Here is an 18,460-nt window from a genome sequence, read left to right on the forward strand (position 1 = left end):
TGCCAGTGCCAACTGATGTACCACGTGGGGTGACCGCACAGAGAGTAGAGGAATTGAGAGCCAGGAGGAGACCTAGACAGAGTGGACACAGAGCACCCCGACTCCGTCACCGAGAGATCGCAGCTATCCGGATGAGACACCAGATGGAGACACAGGAGAGGCTAGCTCGCTTTCATTCAGACTCAGGGTACATGTTCACGCCATTCACAGCCTCAGCATCGGCGATGTATGATATCTTATATCCCTCTTATGGCACTGGATGGAGTTAGACATAGATCTGCATAGCATGCTTGTACTACCCCTTCAGCATATAGAGATGCATCTTGCCTTAGCACTCCATCCACATCCCCACCCCCCTTTATATTGTTTGTATATGGGCTCCACCGATCCATGATGATTCACAGTTGTATTCAGACACATGCACACTTTTTCTTTTCTTTCTTTTCCTTTTTTTCCGATGACCGGAAGAACACAGTTGTATTTTTTGTCTCATAGGCCGACTTTGGCCTCTCGTAGACATTAATATATCTTTCTTTCTTTCTTTCTTTCTCTCTCTCCGAGCCTTTGCACTCCAGCATGCCTGACGCCCTCGGCCCCCCTGTCGGCCACGATCACCTCATCAGCTCTAGATCCAGGACATGCTCCACCGCCATCGAGCTACCTTTCCACCTGACATAGCTGAGGGAGACCTCTCGGCCATACTCTTTAGCCCCATGCTTGATATTTTGGAGAGTGGTATACGATCTACTCAGAGCTGATGTTGCTCTCATGTTTCTATGTTCTTAGTATTCCATGATGAGTTTCCATGGACAGTTTTGTATCACCCCAATGAGAGAGCTATGTTTATGTTTTCTTTCTGTTTTATTTTCCATTCCATGATGAGATATGCCATGGACATTATTGTATCACTTTGGTCTCATAGGCCCATTGGGTCTTTAGTAGATGCTTAATATATCTTTCTTTCTTTCTTTCTCCCCCCCCCCCCCCCCCCTCTCTCCCTGTCTGCTTCTAACAGCCACAGCCATGGCGCTGTATGAGCCTCCGTAGCTTAGGGTGTACCTCAACATTTGGTATCATAGCTGCTGCATCCTGCACCCTGTGTTTGTACATCCTCTGTGCATACAACCGATTGGACTCCCTGCCGAGCTAGCCTCAGCCGGACTGTACCCCCCCGCTCAGCTGGCTGCGAATCACTCTGAACAGCCTAGCCGCAGCCGGACTGTACATCATCCACGGGCAAAGCACGCACCTGTGCGCATCTTCTCCAGCAGCTGTCAAAGCCTCACGTCACCACCACGAGCAGTCCCTCAGCCTGTGAACCTTACATCAGGCAAATGTAAAGAAGCAAGAAAGCCCAAATCAACACCTCAAATCAGAGAATCAAAAGCTAAGTGTTAAAACAATTAATTTGAGATTTTCCTTGTTTTTCGAAAATCGTGCTTAATCAAGCAGTTAATCTATATTGCTTCATCTTTTATTGAGGGTGCATTACCAGCATTAGAGGGTTGCTACAACATGCTATATCATTAATTTTGAAAACCCCCTTGTTTGGAAACCCTAATTTCTCGAAACCCTATTGTTTGGGCTTTATCTGTATGGGATTAGACACTCGTATTGGATACATTCCTCTATTAAGACCTTCCTAGATTCATAGCAAATCATGGGTTCACATTTGTTCATTGAAAAATTTGATGGGGACAACTTTGCCAAGCTGAAGTTCAGCTTGATGCGTGCAGGCCTCTGGCCTTACATCGAGGGGGAAGAAAAGATGCCCAAAGTAGGGGAAGAAGCAACATTAAAAGGGTGGAAGCTCAGAATAGAAAGCCTTTGGGTTGATAGCCGTAGGGTTGTCCGACAACTTCATACATCATATAGCAGATCTCCCGACTTCTAAGGAAGCTTATGAGATGCTGGACAAGCTCTTTGGAGCTCACGGGAAGAACTCCAAGGTATCCCTGCAAATTGAGTTCTATGGACTCATGATGCAGTCACATGAGAGCTTTGATGCTCATGGGAAGAAGATGAAGTCCCTAATTAACGAGCTTGTGGCACTCAAAGCAAATGTGGAGGAAGATGTAGCTGTAGCTGCACTCATCAAGTCAATGCCTGAAGACTCCTACGGAAAGCTCATCACCACACTCAAAAATCTCCCAAACCTCACCTTGGAAGGAGTCATGAGCTCCTTCAAATAAGAAGAGAAAAAGTTCAAAAACAAGGCACTAGGGGGGGGACAGCTCCTTCTTCATCAAGAAGAACAATAACGCAATAGCATGCTCCCTATGTGGAAGGAACAACCATGTTGAGAAGGACTATAACTCAAAAAAGCACTGCAGATATTGTGGTAAAGACAATCACAATGAAAAGTATTGCTACCACAAAAAGGTAGACACCAACATCATTGAGGACAAAGAACTTCCCACGGAGGAAGCAAATTACTTTAATGATGCATGGGCTTTCTAACGTCCTAGTGTGTGTGTGTTTGTTTTATGTTCAATTGTGTGTTTATGTGTGTGTGTTTACTTTTTGTTCAATTGTATGTTGTGTTTTGTGTTTGTGACCTGATCCTGTGTCTACTCTACCCATGAGATCCCATAACTGGCCTGTGATTTATCCTTGACCAAAAAAACTGGCATGAGAAACCATGTGTCTAGATTTATCCTCGACACAGTATGAGGTAATCCCTTGAGGGGGGGATTGTTGGGAATCAAGGTCTGACCTGTGAGTTTGTGTGTGTATCCATTCTTAGAGTGAGAACATGTGTGAGTGTGTGAACCACCTCTTAGGGGGTAATATCTAGATATTTGTGAGTAGTTGACCTAAGGAGTGATGTCACTGAGGCAACCTTTGTACTTATAAAAGGTACTTGTACTTCATGGAGTTAATCAAGAAACTATCACATCATTCAGTCTTTGAGAATCTCTCTACCTGCTCAGAGCAGAACCGCATGATTAGGATGGATATCGTCAAAGTGGACACAGAGAGGACATGGACTAGTCCCCTTGAGCCCTTAGGCATGAAAATGGCTCATTACGAGAGCTGTTTTTTGCACCTCTCACCAGATGGTTTTATCACCCGCCCGTCGTACATGGATGTACACCTATCACATGGGATACGTTGTGCCATTGGATAGATCCGGACCTCATCACACTAGTTGCGGATTGAGACAAGGCGATATGTGCATCAGATCTCGGATGACTGCATCTGTTAGCTATGCTACCGGGAGGCAGAGATAGAGGAGCACTACATTTGCTGATGTACAGTCTATTATGAGATCCGAGGGGGATATCACTGCCTCTTTTGAGAGGGTTTTGGGCCGTTACGTAGGGTCATGGAGTTTGAGGATTAGAGATGCCTAGGATTGTTCCTACTTGAGCTCATGAGACACAAAGAGACCCTCTTGGCAGACAGGAGACCGAGCCATGATGTACCTAGACAGATGATCTTGACAGATTTCTTCAGCACCAGCACGAGCAGCCCAACCGACACACCTCCTGATACCTCCTCCATCGGCCCATCAAGACACCAGCCATGCTCCTAGGGAGTCACCATTGATAGAGTAGTCGTCTTATGTCGTGCTCGTGGGCCATGCCCACCAGGATGCCGACCACGACATCCTCACCATTGCCAGATTAGGGCCATTATTGCTTGACATCGGAGGCGCCTACCTTGCTTGTACGACCTCTCCATTCTAGACAGCCCCATGGCGGAGATATTTGATATGAGGAGGGCATCACTTCAACTGATCGGCATACATGGATCTACTTGATATACATTTTCCAATATTTTCTACTCAGTATCATCTAGGAGTCTTACTTACAGTTCTTGTAACTATAAGATAGTCAGTTTATTGTACTTTTCAGTTTCATTTGGTTGTTCACTTTGATGAGATGCCAACTTCCGATATACTCTCAGTTTGTGTCTCATAGGCCATCATGGCCTCTTAGAGACGTTAATATGATCATTTCATTCCATTTCATTTCTCTTTCTCTCCTTGTCTGTTGCTAATAGCCATAGCCATGAAGCTCTGTGAGCTTCCGTAGCTTAGGGTTCACTTAACACCATTGCTTATGGGAGTGTAGGGATGCACAATGGATTTGGATTGTAATAGCACACCTTTTTGGAAGGATGAGGAGGGATGCCTATATTTGTTTTGGTGCTATTGCTTGGTTGACACAGTTGGGCTTGCAACTTAGGTTGAAGGGAAAGATAGATATATGATCATGAGGGTTACCCAGGGAGTGGGTCCGCGGTGCCGTCTTCAAGGCAGGTCAATGTCAGGCTACATATCACTAACATAGAGGTTGGACACTGCATGGGAGATCATTGCTAGCATCATAGCGTGGCACATTTGAAAGGCTAGATGCACTAAGGACATGCAGGCACTTTGGTTTATGATACACAGTGCATTTGCAGGACCTGATGTGATAGTATCCACACACTTAATAGAGAGAAAACGTGGTCAGGTCATGAGAGAGTGGGGTCATGGCATCTTTTTCACTACCTCTCATATGGGACCTTGCTGGCAGCACAGTGGTTGAGGTTTTCCCCCTGCTTGATCTGAAATCTCCCCCTCCCTTCTTGTAAAGTTTTTCATACTTAATACAAGTCTCTTTTCCCGCGTGCGCCTGGATGGGGGGGTAGGGGTGGGGGAGGGGAGGTCGAGGATGTGAAGGATCATCAATTGCAAATTTTTGATTTATGTAGAGCTCCTTCCTATCAGAGTTATGGGACAACAAGGTGTAGACCCTCCTCCACACATGGCACTTGGAGATTTCTAGTGAGATTTAGGACCAGGCTTTACCAGCAATGATTACCTTTTTAATGAGTCCTCTTTTGGATGAGTTTTTATTGTTCTATGTTCTGCTACAGGATACCCGATCTAGATGCAGTCGGTTTCTTCAGTGATGAGTTTGTCTATGTTCTGCCACAGGATACCCAATCTAGTCGGTTTTCTCTGTGATGAGTTTAACGGAATTATAAATTATGTCGGAAGATTATTATGTGTTGTATTCAAATCAGGGGGAGTTTTTTGCTTCATAGGTCCCATCTCCATCTCCAACTGTCAAGGTTTCTGGCTGAACAACTTGAGCACATTTACAGTTGGACAAGAGGCAACTCTGCAAGTCTTTATGATGGATGCATATAATAACAACATTAGTTCATATTCGGGAGGCTTGAATTTTTCTACATATATAATGGACATTACCAGACAGAAAATCTTGGCAAACATACAACAGGCATATGATGGGAACTTCACATATCAGCTCATAAATTTCAACACGTCCATTTCTGGGGACCTATTGCTTCAAGTAGGAAGAGAGAAAATTTCAATTACCGGATCCCCATTTCCATTTCATGTGGATCCAGGTTTCAATCTCTGATGATTAGTAGTCTTTCTGCATTGCTCACATTTATCGTGGCACTTCAATACCTGATGATTAGTAGTCTTTCTGCAATGCTCACATTTATCGTGTCACTTCAATATTATGTTTTGAGGATTTACAGCCATAATTTGATAAAACCTTCTTTTAATGACTGGTATTTCCTGAAATTACTTTAAGTTTATATCATAATTTCTCTTCTATATGGATCCAAAATGTCCTAGAGATAGCTTGGACTGTCATGGAGCCCCTGGGGATCTAGTGTGTTTGGAAAGATGTTGCATCTGAAGTGCAGGACTTCTGTCCCTGTGATGGATTGAATGTCTTTGCATGGCCCATGCGACAGAGACTCAAGTGATGAAGCTCTCACTCTGTTGGCCTACCAAGAAAAGGCGGTCCACCTATCTTCAAAAGTCTCTCTCCCCCCCCCCCCCCCCCCCCCCCCCCCCTTTTTCCTCCCCCACGGCCGAAAAGTGACTTCTATTGAGTAAAATAAAATCATACAAAGGGAGCTCGTAAACCAGACGGTAGGGAGATCTCAAACAGTTGGGGGCACTATGCTGCCATAAAAGTTCCGTAGGAGTGGAGGAGAAAAAAATACCATGGTTCCACTCGCTCATAAATCTGTTGTGTTGTGTTTGCGCAGCTCTAAAAGATCCCTGTCTGCGGGCCCAGGTGGCCAAAAGGGTGTGAACGATGTTACTCCATATATTGCAAATACATTGGGTGTCAAAAACATGAATACCCTCGAAGGCCTATGAGCATCTGGTCTTTCAGATATGCCATGCCGTGATACTAGCAATAATCTCCTAGGTGGTGTCAATACTCAGCAGAGGTGGGGTGTATCATAACGGGCGGATATCCTGAAGCAAACAACTTTGAGCTATACCCCTGTGGACATGTATAACATGATCTACTCCCCTGCCCTCAAAAAGAAGCTATGGGCCAGACTGAGTCAGCCATGCAATAGCACCCCAAGTAATATAGATAGGATCACTTCTCAATCTGCCCAAGAGCTGGGCTATAGATGGGAGATCCTCTATGCTCCTCTGCACTTCCATAAGCAATGATACTGTAACTTGGTTGAACACAATGCTAATCAATACACTTAAATACACTAAGATTTGAAGGACACTTGCTCAAATACAAGAAGTAAATTGCTGAATTGACAAGAGGCACACAATGAGCCGGAACGGCCGACCCCTCCCTTGAGTAAATTGTATTACTATTGGAGAAATTCAATACATAGTTTCACGGGCATCCATTGCCAAATCCTCCATGCCAGTGCATATGAAATTCAGCATTTAGAAAACAATGGTATGTCGATGTAGATCACCAAGGAGCTGCCTTGATGCCCGGCCCGACTTCAGTGCCCATATTCTCTACCATTGGCTCTATGTTCTACCAAGCAAGGTAGCAACATCTTCAAGAGCACATAGGACAAGAGAAATACTACACAGGGCGGCTAAACAAGGAGTCCTGCCCTTCTACTGAGTAAGTAATGACAATACATTGTCCAATTACCTTACCAGTCTTCATAGAAGTTGTTGCAAGCGGAATCCTTTGCGTTGGAAGCTTTAGAAGTGTTGATATCCTCGATTTGCCGCAATCCTTCGCGACAAAAGTCTTCAAGAGGATAAAGGGAACATTGGGAAAGCTTCCCCTATGGTTCAACTTGAGAAAGGAAGGCTGAAATTAGGGTTTTCAGCAAAAAGACTAGAAATTACAGCAAAAATGAGAGCTGTTTTGCTGAATTTCAGTCATTGGGAGTGTGTAGGAGAGTGATTAGCACTTGGAAACACTCTTGGAAGCTTGGAAAACACCCTAGCAAGTTGGGTATGGCTATGGAGAGCTTGGAAATGGATAGAAATGGTGGAAAAACAGAGTTTTCAGTCTCCAAAAATCCTCATGAAGAGAAAACACGAATTTCTCTTAATAAGTAAGTGAATTGGGGTCCAATCAGGTGAAGGGACATGGGGAGATGCCCATTTATGAGTAAAAAGGGAGGATCAGGTCCTGGACATTGAGTCTTGTCCGCCTCGGGACTTCAGTGAGTGTGAACTTGGAAGAGGTCATAATTTATAAGTGACTTTTGGGCGCCCAAACTTTAATGAAGTGGGAACGCACTCACTTATAAATATTGGCTAAGTCCTAAGGGCTATTTGAGCCTAGATTGGGTAATACTTACCACCTGTTCACATGCCACACAACCATGTCAGCAGACAGTTTCACACGCACGGTTCACGGGCGGGCGTCCCCTTACCCGGAACTACACATAGGTCATGCAGGCATGAAAACAGCATGCAATTTCATTTGCAGGCAAGCACATAAAGATGCTATGCAATGCAGCATTGGCATGAGCAATTTCCGTTCATGAAACCATATAAGACCAGGCGTTTCCAGGCAAGTATACGCAATACCAGACCCAGTGGAAAGCCAATCCTCCAGGCGTTTCCGGGCATGTACACAAAGGCACAAGTCCCAGCGGAAAGCCAAGTCCTCCAGATATTCCGGGCATGATAACATCAAGTCCCAGCGGAATATCATATCCAACTATACAGCATGACACATGTCAATCACCTGCATAGGCATATTCCATAAGCCATGGACACCAATCCAATATGTACATAGTGTGAAGGCAAGAGTGAACCATTTGGGTGGCCAAATGGTGACATTCCCCCCCGCTTCTAAACAGTTGTCCGCAACTGAAATGCATCCAAATATGTCTGAAGCACATGCGGGCAATCTTTGAAGAACTCTTCATCTACCCATTTAGCATCAATGGGAAGATAGTTCTTAAACTTCACAAGGTAACGCCTCACAACTTTGCCTGCAGCAAGCTTGCGTTCCTTGTGATACACAATCTGCTCTAGCTGCAAGATCTCCTCAAGCTCATCCACTTCTGGTGGATCCTCAATGACCATTTCACTGGGCTCCGGCCCTACATACTTGCGAAGGAGACTCACATGAAAAGCATTGTGTATGTGCCAATGACTAGGTAATGCCAATCTGAAAGCCACTTCATTGATCTTCTCGATCACTTGAAAAGGTCCGTAGTACCTAGTTGCAAGCTTAGGATATGCACCCTCTTTGTCAGGCCTCTTTGCAAGTCTTGCTTTCTCAAATTTCAGCAATACCCAATCATTCTCTTTAACATCCAATTGCCTTCTATGCTTGTCGGCAGCCTTTTTATGCTTGTCTTGTGACCTTGCAATGGCTGTCCGCACCTGAGCAAAAGCAATATCCAAGTCTCTTACATACTCATTAGCTGCAAATATCTCATCCTTTGTGCGAAGGATGGGTGGCAAAACCACCTTACCATAAACAATCTCAAACGGGGCCTTTCGCGTAGATGCATGCACTGTGTTGTTGTATGCAAATTCCACAAGCGGTAAGTACTTCTCCCAAGAAGACTTCTGATCCGCCACATAACATTTCAAGAGATCCAGCACGGCTGAATTTGCAGCTTCACTTTGCCCATCCGTTTGAGGGTGATAAGCTGATGAGAAGTGCCCATATTATCAAATAAGGCCCGCCAAAAGAGACTTGTAGTCCTGGGATCTCTATCCCCCACAATGGACTTCGGCATTCCATGATGTTTGAACACTTGTGCAAGATATATTTTAACCATATGCTCAGCTTTGATGGTCTTTTTGACCGGCAAGAAATGAGCTTGCTTGCTAAACCTGTCCACGATTGTCCAAATTGCATCATTACCCTGTTGGGTACGTGGCAAGTCCATAATGAAATCCATTGTAATACTTTCCCATGGCTGCGTGGGAATAGGCAATGGCTGAAGCAAACCTGGTGCCTTTTGCCTATCAAATTTGACCTTTTGACAGGTGATACATGCACGTACATGTGCCTCTATGTCCTTCCGCATACCTGGCCAAAAGAAATACCGCTCAATCATGTGCGTAGTAGGCATTATGCCTCTATGACCAGTATATGGAGGAGCATGGCACTCATCCAAAACCTTTTGCCTCATGTCAGACACCACACATAGGCAATTATCTTTCATGAGATAACCCTCTTTGATCACATATGAGGCATGTGCATGACCATCCATCAAATCAGCCCAAATAGTGGCAAAATCAGCATCCGTATGATACAAATCACGCATGGTAGACAAGTCCCCATGAGAGGCAACCGAGATAGCTGCTACATACGGCTTTCGTGACAATGCATCAGCCACTACATTCTTCTTTCCTGGGGTGTGCAAGATCTGAAAATGAAACATAGAGAGGAAATTGGCCATCCTCATATGCTTCTCTGACAACTTAGTTTGAGTAAGAAAATACCTCAAACTCTGGTGATCTGTCTTCACAGTGAAATCAGCCCCAAGAAGGTAATGTTTCCATATAGTAAGTGCATAAATTTCAGCCAAGAGCTCTTTCTCATAAATGCCAAGAGATAGCTCTGCATCATGCAATCTACGACTCTCATAAGCCACGGCATGTCCCTCTTGATTAAGGACAGCCCCTATGCAATTTCCAGATGCATCACATTCCACACAAAAAGGCTTTTGCAAATCCGGAACGATCAACACTGGACCATGAGTAGTTGCATCTTTCAATTTGAGGAATGCATCTCTCTCTACATTAGTCCATTTGAACACGGCCTTCTTCTTTGTCAAATCATGCAAAGGAGAAGCAATCCATGCAAAGTGCCGAATGAACCTGCGGTAGTAAGAGCATAATCCAAGAAAACTGCGGATCTCATGCACCGAACTCAATTCGGGCCAATTCCGAATTGCATCAATCTTTGCAGGATCCATCCGCACTCCATCTTTGGACACAATATGCCCAAGATAATGTATCTCTGACAAGAAGAACTCACTCTTCTTTGCATTTATGAAGAGTTTATGCTTATGGAGCTCTTAAAAAACAATAGCCAAATGAGCCTTATGCTCTTCTTCGGTCTTCGAGAAGACTAGGATGTCATCAAAGAAGACACCTGTAAATTTCCTGTACCCACGGAATATGCGATCCATCATTCTATTGAATGTAGCCGGGGCATTTGTAAGACCAAAAGGCATAACAAGATACTCATAAAGCCCAAATGCTGTCCCGAAAGCAGTTTTGTGTACATCCTGAGGCACTACACGCACTTGATGATATCCACTCTTGAGATCAATTCGGCTAAAGCATGCCGATCCATCCAACTTGTCAAGGATGTCGTCTATGCGTGGAATCGGAAACCGATTCTTGATGGTAAGCTTATTCAAAGCTCTATTATCCACACACATACGAAAGGATCCATCCTTCTTTTGAACTAAGAGGACGGGTGAACAATATGGGGAAGAGCTTGGCTGAACCAAACCCTTCTCAAGAAGCTCATTCACTTGCTTCATGATCTCCTCTTTTTGGGATGCACTTACACGATAGGCTGGCCTATTAGGTGGTGAGCTACCCGGCACAAGATCAATGCGATGATCTTCCGGTCGTACAGGTGGTAACTCATTTGGTAACTCATCAGCAAAACAATCATTGTGCTCTTGCAAAAATTTCAGCCTATCATTACAAAGAGTGTTTACATGTACATTAGTTTTCTCAATAGGATCTCGTACAAAAATCAAGTACGCAAAAATACTCTTTTTCATTACTTTCTTAATTTGTATATGAGATACAAGGGGAATGGTATCACCCTCTTCACCAGCATCAATTACATGTTCTCGGCCTTTATGTATGAAGGTGATCCTGTTACTCTTGTAAGCCTTGCTTGGATCAATACGTGTATGCCAAGGCTTTCCAAGCAATACATCACAGCCATTCAAAGGCGCCACAAGAAAATTCTCATGATCCACATAGCCTTGAATGTGTATGCGCAACTTGCCAAAAATAGGCATGACCTGCACTTCTCTACCAACAAAGGCAGCCCCTGCTTCAATTTGAGGACCCATGTCCTCCACTTCAATACCCAAAGCAGCTGCCATCTGAGTGGATATGAAATTTTCAGATGCACAATCATCAAACATGAACAAAGCGGGCTGATCCTTGAGTTGTCCCCAAGCTTTGCATACAACCCTATCTTTGCTATCATGTGAAGTGTTGCCCTGCACATCCGGAACCATATGCACATTAGGCTTCTGTACGTTAGCATTTTCAGCTTTGTTCTTCTTATTTGGGCATGCTTTTGCCATGTGCTCAGTGCTGCCACAAGTAAGGCATTTGCCTTCACGCATATATTGCTCCTTCTTCTCAGCACTAAGACCAAAGTTTGCCGGCTTATAAGGGCGCTTTTTAGCAAACTTATTTTCAGCTTTTTGACCTCATTTGGCTTGGTTTTGGTCCCTTTTAGGTGGCTGTCCATCATTTTGCAGGTTTTGGACAGCCCTCTCTTTGCCTTGAAATGAGGGTTTAGCCTTATTGGATCGACTCAATTTGAGTTCCAATTGCTCGGTGGCGGTAGCGGCTGTGATTAATTGGTGTAAGGTATGACCAGGATACATTTGTAATCCCGCTTTGTACACGGGTTGCAATCCCGATTGAAACCTTCTCTTCCTTTCCGCCTCGGTGACATGCATAAATGGAGAGACCTCCAAAAACACTTTCCAAAACTTTTGTACATATGCATTTACCGATTCCCCCTCATTTTGCTTTACCCAATCCCACTTCATTGTTATCTCATTCAATGCATTGGGAGGCAAGAATTGAGCATAAAACCTCTCCTTGAACTCTTTCCATGATCTAACAGGATTCGGTGAGAGCTTCTCCGTGAGCCACCAATGGGCAGCAGTGCCTTTCATGAACATGCTTACATGCCGGATCATGGATTTCTGAGTGAAATCCTCATCACTGAAAGCAATATCAAACTGGGCAATAAAAGCAAGTGCCTTTGATGCATCATATTCTCCATGATATGTGTCAAACTTCACAGATTTGTCTCCGGCTTTGAAGTCACGAGACTTTGATGCATGTGTGTGCATCTCAACATGTATTCCCCCATGTTTGTCCATTGGGACAACTCCTGTGACTGGCATCATTTTTGGACCAAAAGGTGATGCATAAGGCATAGATACATGTGCCCTGTAAGCATGAGGCATGGCTGGCCCCTCAACATGCATTTTCAGCCATAGCTTCTCCCTCACGAGCACACTCGAAGGCATGAGTGGCATGAGAGATACGCGGAATACCTGCACCAACAGAAAATTGCAGCCCATGTTGCATGTGTTGTGCATGTACATTTTCAGCCGGCAATGGCATTTGACATACATTTTGACCACTGCCATAAACATTGTATCCTTCACGGGCTACATGAGATATTCCTGCATGGCGTGAAGTCACTGATTGTTCCTCTCCCATAGCACGGAGATTCATCCTCTTAGACATAACTTCTTGTTCGGGCACGTGTGGGGATTCCAAGACATGTGGGATGGTTGCCTTTTCTGCATAGGCATCCTCGGTACGAGCCAAGTATGCACGTGCTGCATCCCTTGGTTGCATGTGCAACTCTTGAGCAATCATTGCCATTGCATGATCCATATAAGATTCAGCTTTCTTGGTCCTCAAATGGTCATGTACCAATGGATCCTCGCGGCGATAGAGATTCAATTCTTCTTGTTGTGCTTGGAGAAGAGCCTGCATACGACTAAGTTCAGCCCTCAAGACTATGGACTCTTCTTCTTGCATCTTCTCTTTGCCACGAGACGGCTGTCCCACATATTCATGTTCCCTATTGTGCACCACATGAGTTTGCTCATCCTGTAAAGCATTGGAGGCATGCATTTCATTGTCCCTGCCTCTTGTATTAGCATCTCCAACATTCATTGTATGGCTGTCCATAATGTTCTAAGTGTAGAGATAGCTAGTGTTCACGGTGATCGTCTCTCACGATAGAAGTGAAAGAGAACCGTATGCTCTGATACCAATGTAACTTGGTTGAACACAATGCTAATCAATACACTTAAATACACTAAGATTTGAAGGACATTTGCTCAAATACAAGAAGTAAATTGCTGAATTGACAAGAGGCACACAATGAGCCGGAACGGCCGACCCCTCCCTTGAGTAAATTGTATTACTATTGGAGAAATTCAATACATAGTTTCACGGGCATCCATTGCCAAATCCTCTATGCCAATGCATATGAAATTCAGCATTTAGAAAACAATGGTATGTCGATGTAGATCACCAAGGAGCTGCCTTGATGCCCGGCCCGACTTCAGTGCCCATATTCTCTACCATTGGCTCTATGTTCTACCAAGCAAGGTAGCAACATCTTCAAGAGCACATAGGACAAGAGAAATACTACACAGGGCGGCTAAACAAGGAGTCCTGCCCTTCTACTGAGTAAGTAATGACAATACATTGTCCAATTACCTTACCAGTCTTCATAGAAGTTGTTGCAAGCGGAAGCCTTCGCGTTGGAAGCTTTAGAAGTGTTGATATCTTCGATTTGCCGCAATCCTTCGCGACAAAAGTCTTCAAGAGGATGAAGGGAACATTGGGAAAGCTTCCCCTATGGTTCAACTTGAGAAAGGAAGGCTGAAATTAGGGTTTTCAGCAAAAAGACAAAAAATTACAGCAAAAATGAGAGCTGTTTTGCTGAATTTCAGTCATTGGGAGTGTGTAGGAGAGTGATTAGCCCTTGGAAACACTCTTGGAAGCTTGGAAAACACCCTAGCAAGTTGGGTATGGCTATGGAGAGCTTGGAAATGGATAGAAATGGTGGAAAAACAGAGTTTTCAGCCTCCAAAAATCCTCATGAAGAGAAAACACGAATTTCTCTTAATAAGTAAGTGAATTGGGGTCCAATCAGGTGAAGGGACATGGGGAGATGCCCATTTATGAGTAAAAAGGGAGGATCAGGTCCTGGACATTGAGTCTTGTCCGCCTCGGGACTTCAGTGAGTGTGAACTTGGAAGAGGTCATAATTTATAAGTGACTTTTGGGCGCCCAAACTTTAATGAAGTGGGAACGCACTCACTTATAAATATTGGCTAAGTCCTGAGGGCTATTTGAGCCTAGATTGGGTAATACTTACCACCTGTTCACATGCCACACAACCATGTCAGTAGACAGTTTCACACGCACGGTTCACGGGCGGGCGTCCCCTTACCCGGAACTACACATAGGTCATGCAGGCATGAAAACAGCATGCAATTTCATTTGTAGGCAAGCACATAAAGATGCTATGCAATGCAGCATTGGCATGAGCAATTTCCGTTCATGAAACCATATAAGACCAGGCGTTTCCAGGCAAGTATACGCAATACCAGACCCAGTGGAAAGCCAATCCTCCAGGCGTTTCCGGGCATGTACACAAAGGCACAAGTCCCAGCGGAAAGCCAAGTCCTCCAGATATTCCGGGCATGATAACATCAAGTCCCAGCGGAATATCATATCCAACTATACAGCATGACACGTGTCAATCACCTGCATAGGCATATTCCATAAGCCATGGACACCAATCCAATATGTACATAGTGTGAAAGCAAGAGTGAACCATTTGGGTGGCCAAATGGTGACAGATACAGAGTCTTGAATGGAGCTGGGTATCTAGGACAAGAGGGGTCCACGCCAAAAATAGATCTCCACTAGTTGGTGGGCAACCCACCATGTAGAAACAGCCATAAGAAGTAGGATGTCTGGCTCCTCTTTACGAGTGCTAGAGCCTCTGCGAGAATCTCTTCTGAATGGGGGTGCAATGTCATACGCCTCCTAGTGAGGCCTATGAGTGGGAACTCTTAGGATCTTTCCAACATGAGCAACTTGGCGTTACGCAAAGTGTCGCTGCAAAAAGGTATGCTCTTCATGGGGTTAGTCACATGAATCCATTCTCACACACGTGGGTTCCAATGTAGATATATGATAGGGCATCCACCATATAGCCATAGGCACCACGAGGCATGAGTAACCTTCAGTGGGGAACGGTCTGTATACCAATGCTTCCCAGAGCGACCCATTACTCTCATTGGACGGTCAGTATACCAACACTCCCCAGAGCGACCTAGTCAGTGGGGAACGGTTAGTATACAAACACTTCCCAGAGCGACCCACTACTCTCGTTGGATGGATCACAGAGCCACGTGTGATCACCTATGCATCACATCTCTCCATTGGCCATCCAGACTGATAGGAATAGAAGGCAATGGCCTCTTCCTTCTCTGGTGTCTGGAATCCCAACACTTGAAGGGGCATGCCTGTCCCAGAAAAAATCACCATCCAAAGTGATGATACTCATCTAAAAATGTACCAGTCTTCGAGTGATTAAGTATAGTTGCATCAATCTGTGGAATCTGTTGGTGACTCTCTCTGAAATGCTGGGTAGATGCCTCTCTCTCATCATCTGGAAGACTCTTAAAATTCTTCCAGTACTGTCATTGCGCATATCTCCCAGCATGGCCACTGCATATACCTTGCTGCACCCAGGGGTATGCAAAGATCATGATACAGTCATTCCACATAATGGGGTGCCGAGGGTTCACCATTGGTATGCACCGAATGCTTCCAATAGAGCAATGAAAAAAAGAAAAAGCAAACAGTTCAAGCCGGTCCTAAACAGGCATTACTCTCTCACCACGAGGTCGTACAGGTCGAACCTTGCCTCGTGCATGAGTATGTCAACCCTGTAGGTGGTCCATGTCAGAATAGAATCCTTGATCTTCAATCTTCACCTGAAAAGCAAGACCACCTTCGCAACAAAACAGTCCCAAGTCAACCCCTGTGGCATCTACTATGCGTAGGACACCTGGAAGGCACCAGGGACACCCCAGATACCTGCGAGTCAGACACTTTCTCACTTTCTTCATGATGAAAGGTGCTGTCCAGCCCTGAAAACCTATTTCCAGCCCTCTCTGAATCCCAGAAAAAGGCCCTGCCTGTGTGCTTTAACTGAGCAAACCCTGGCCTATGTGTGGAAGAGATAAAACACCAGAAAACATGCCAAATGGCTGTTATGACCAGAAAATGAGCAAGCGATCAGCTCTGTAGCAAGCGCCTGCATGAAGAGAAGTGCCAGAAAGCGTAATAGTTCCAGCAACCAACAAAAGGATGACCCAACGGCAGATACAAAGCTCTGATGAAGATTTTGACTGCACGAACAGCTTCAGAAGGGGGTAAAACCCTAGGGGATGATACCGTAGGAGATAAAACCCTAGGATGTCTGGCAAAGAAAGGCCAGGATCAACTGGCATGCAAAATGAGGTATTTCTGTGAGTCTTGCTGTCTTGAAAAACTCCACGCGACGAGTCACGTTCTGCGTTTACACTGAAGATAGAATTCTTTTTGTAATAAAAACTACCAAAAATAGCTGAAAGTCACTTAGAACTGCTTTTTCCCTCTTAAATGGCCCAAACTTGATAATTCCACGCACAATCTGGGTGCTCTTGTCCTGTGACCCTTCCAGATGGTAGTCCCTCCCATCATAGTGCCCAACATGGTGATTTGGTCTCGTCCTGGGACATCTCCAACCCTGCCGGTGTGTGAATCTGTCTTCATGAACCTTGGTAACGTGACTTAAAACAATAAATTAAAATTGGAAAATAGAGTTACCACATGCAAAACCCATTCGACCACCTGTTAGTGCCAAACAGGTGTGCAGCACACGCCTCCACGGGGGTACCCAGGCGTCCCTAGCCCCATGGACAACACATGCAGTAAAACTAGGAATTTGTCCATACAGTCAAAACAAGTTATACAAAGTCAAATAAAATCATTCATGCACATGCATGCATTGAAGATTTGAAGAATTCCCCATCATCTCATTTGTACTCCAAAAATCCATTACAGACCCTAGGTACAAACCAAAGATATGTACAGGCCCCAGGTAGAAACACTTGTGTAGACCATGAATAAATACTAGCCCTAGGGCACAAGCACCCTCACAGACCATGAATCTAGGGCCCCAACACTACAGTGTCTATATAGACCACAGATTCCAAAAATAATCTTGTCATGTCCTTGGCCTCCAAGTGGCATATGCTACCACAAGATCCATACACATGCCCAAGATTAACATAAGAAGATCCACAAAATTAGGGATTGGTGACATTCCCCCCAGCTTCTAAATAGTTGTTTGCAGTTGGAATGCTTCAAGACAAGCTTTCAAAAGATCCGGATAATCCTGAAAGTACTCATCCATCCACTTTAGCATTCATTGCTGAGTAATTCTTGAACTTCACAAGGTATCTGCGGACTAACTTGCCTTCTGCAACTTTCTGCTGCTCCTTATGAAAAACAATCTGCATTGGCTGCAATACCTCCTCAAGCTCAACCACTTCTGGTTGATCTTCCACACGGGCTCTATAGGAGGCGGCCCCACATAAGGCCTCAACAAACTCACATGATGAAAAGCATTGTGAATTTTTTAGTGGTTGGGTAAAACAAGCCTGAAAGCCACATCATTGATCTTTTTGTAAGATTTGAAAAGGTCCATAGTACCTGTTGGAAAGCTTTGGACACTTTCCTTCCTTGCCTGGCCTCTTCCTCAATCGTGCTTCCTCAAATGTCAGCAATACACACTCACCCTCTTTGAAATCCAACTTTCGCGTATGTTTGTCTTTGCAGCCTTCTTATGCTTAGCCTGAGATCTCTCTATGGCTGTCCGAACCTGTGCAAAAGCAATTTCCAAGTCCCTGACATACTGATCTGCTACAAAGATCTCATCCTTAGTTCTCAAAATAGGTGGAAGTACCACCTTGCCATAAATAACCTCAAACGGTGCTTTTTCTCTAGAACTATGCACCGTATTGTTATATGCAAACTCAACCAAAGGAAAATACTTTTCCCAAGATGCTTTCTGCTTAGAAACATAACACTTGAGTAAATCAAGTACTGCTAGGTTAGCAATTTCACTTTGTCCATCCGTCTGTGGATGATTAGTTGAAGAAAAATTCAGCTTCGTTCCCATGTTAATATTTGAACACCCGTGTCAAGAATAACCGAGCCATATGCTCTGGCTTTATGTTCTTCTTCACGGGAATAAATGTGCGTGCTTGCTAAATCAGTCAACCATAGTCCAAATAGAATCATTCCCAAAAGCAAACTTTGGTAAATGCATGATAAAATCCATGGCAATGCTTTCCCAAGGCTCATTAGGAACTGGTATAGAGATTCATTACTTGGACATCCTTGCCC

At 44.5% G+C, this 18,460-nt stretch overlaps 1 protein-coding gene across 4 annotated transcripts in view; it reads left to right on the top strand.

Moving 5' to 3' along the window:
• Positions 1-18,460, top strand: part of LOC147642518 (uncharacterized) — a 206,749-nt gene that overhangs the window by 55,559 nt on the left and 132,730 nt on the right. For 2 of the 4 annotated variants that reach the window (XM_086807209.1, XM_086807200.1), the window contains exon 7: positions 5,020-5,367. The exons of 1 other annotated variant lie outside the window; for it this stretch is intronic. In XM_086807209.1, coding sequence (XP_086663335.1) covers positions 5,020-5,367 — 348 coding nt within the window. The remainder of the gene's footprint in view (positions 1-5,019; positions 5,368-18,460) is intronic. One more of the 4 variants, XM_086807192.1, reaches the window with a different exon arrangement.

The sequence above is a fragment of the Cibotium barometz genome, chromosome 1 (assembly GCF_041138505.1).
Source record: "Cibotium barometz isolate CiBa-2024 chromosome 1, ASM4113850v1, whole genome shotgun sequence".
Classification (NCBI taxonomy): Eukaryota; Viridiplantae; Streptophyta; class Polypodiopsida; order Cyatheales; family Cibotiaceae; genus Cibotium; species Cibotium barometz.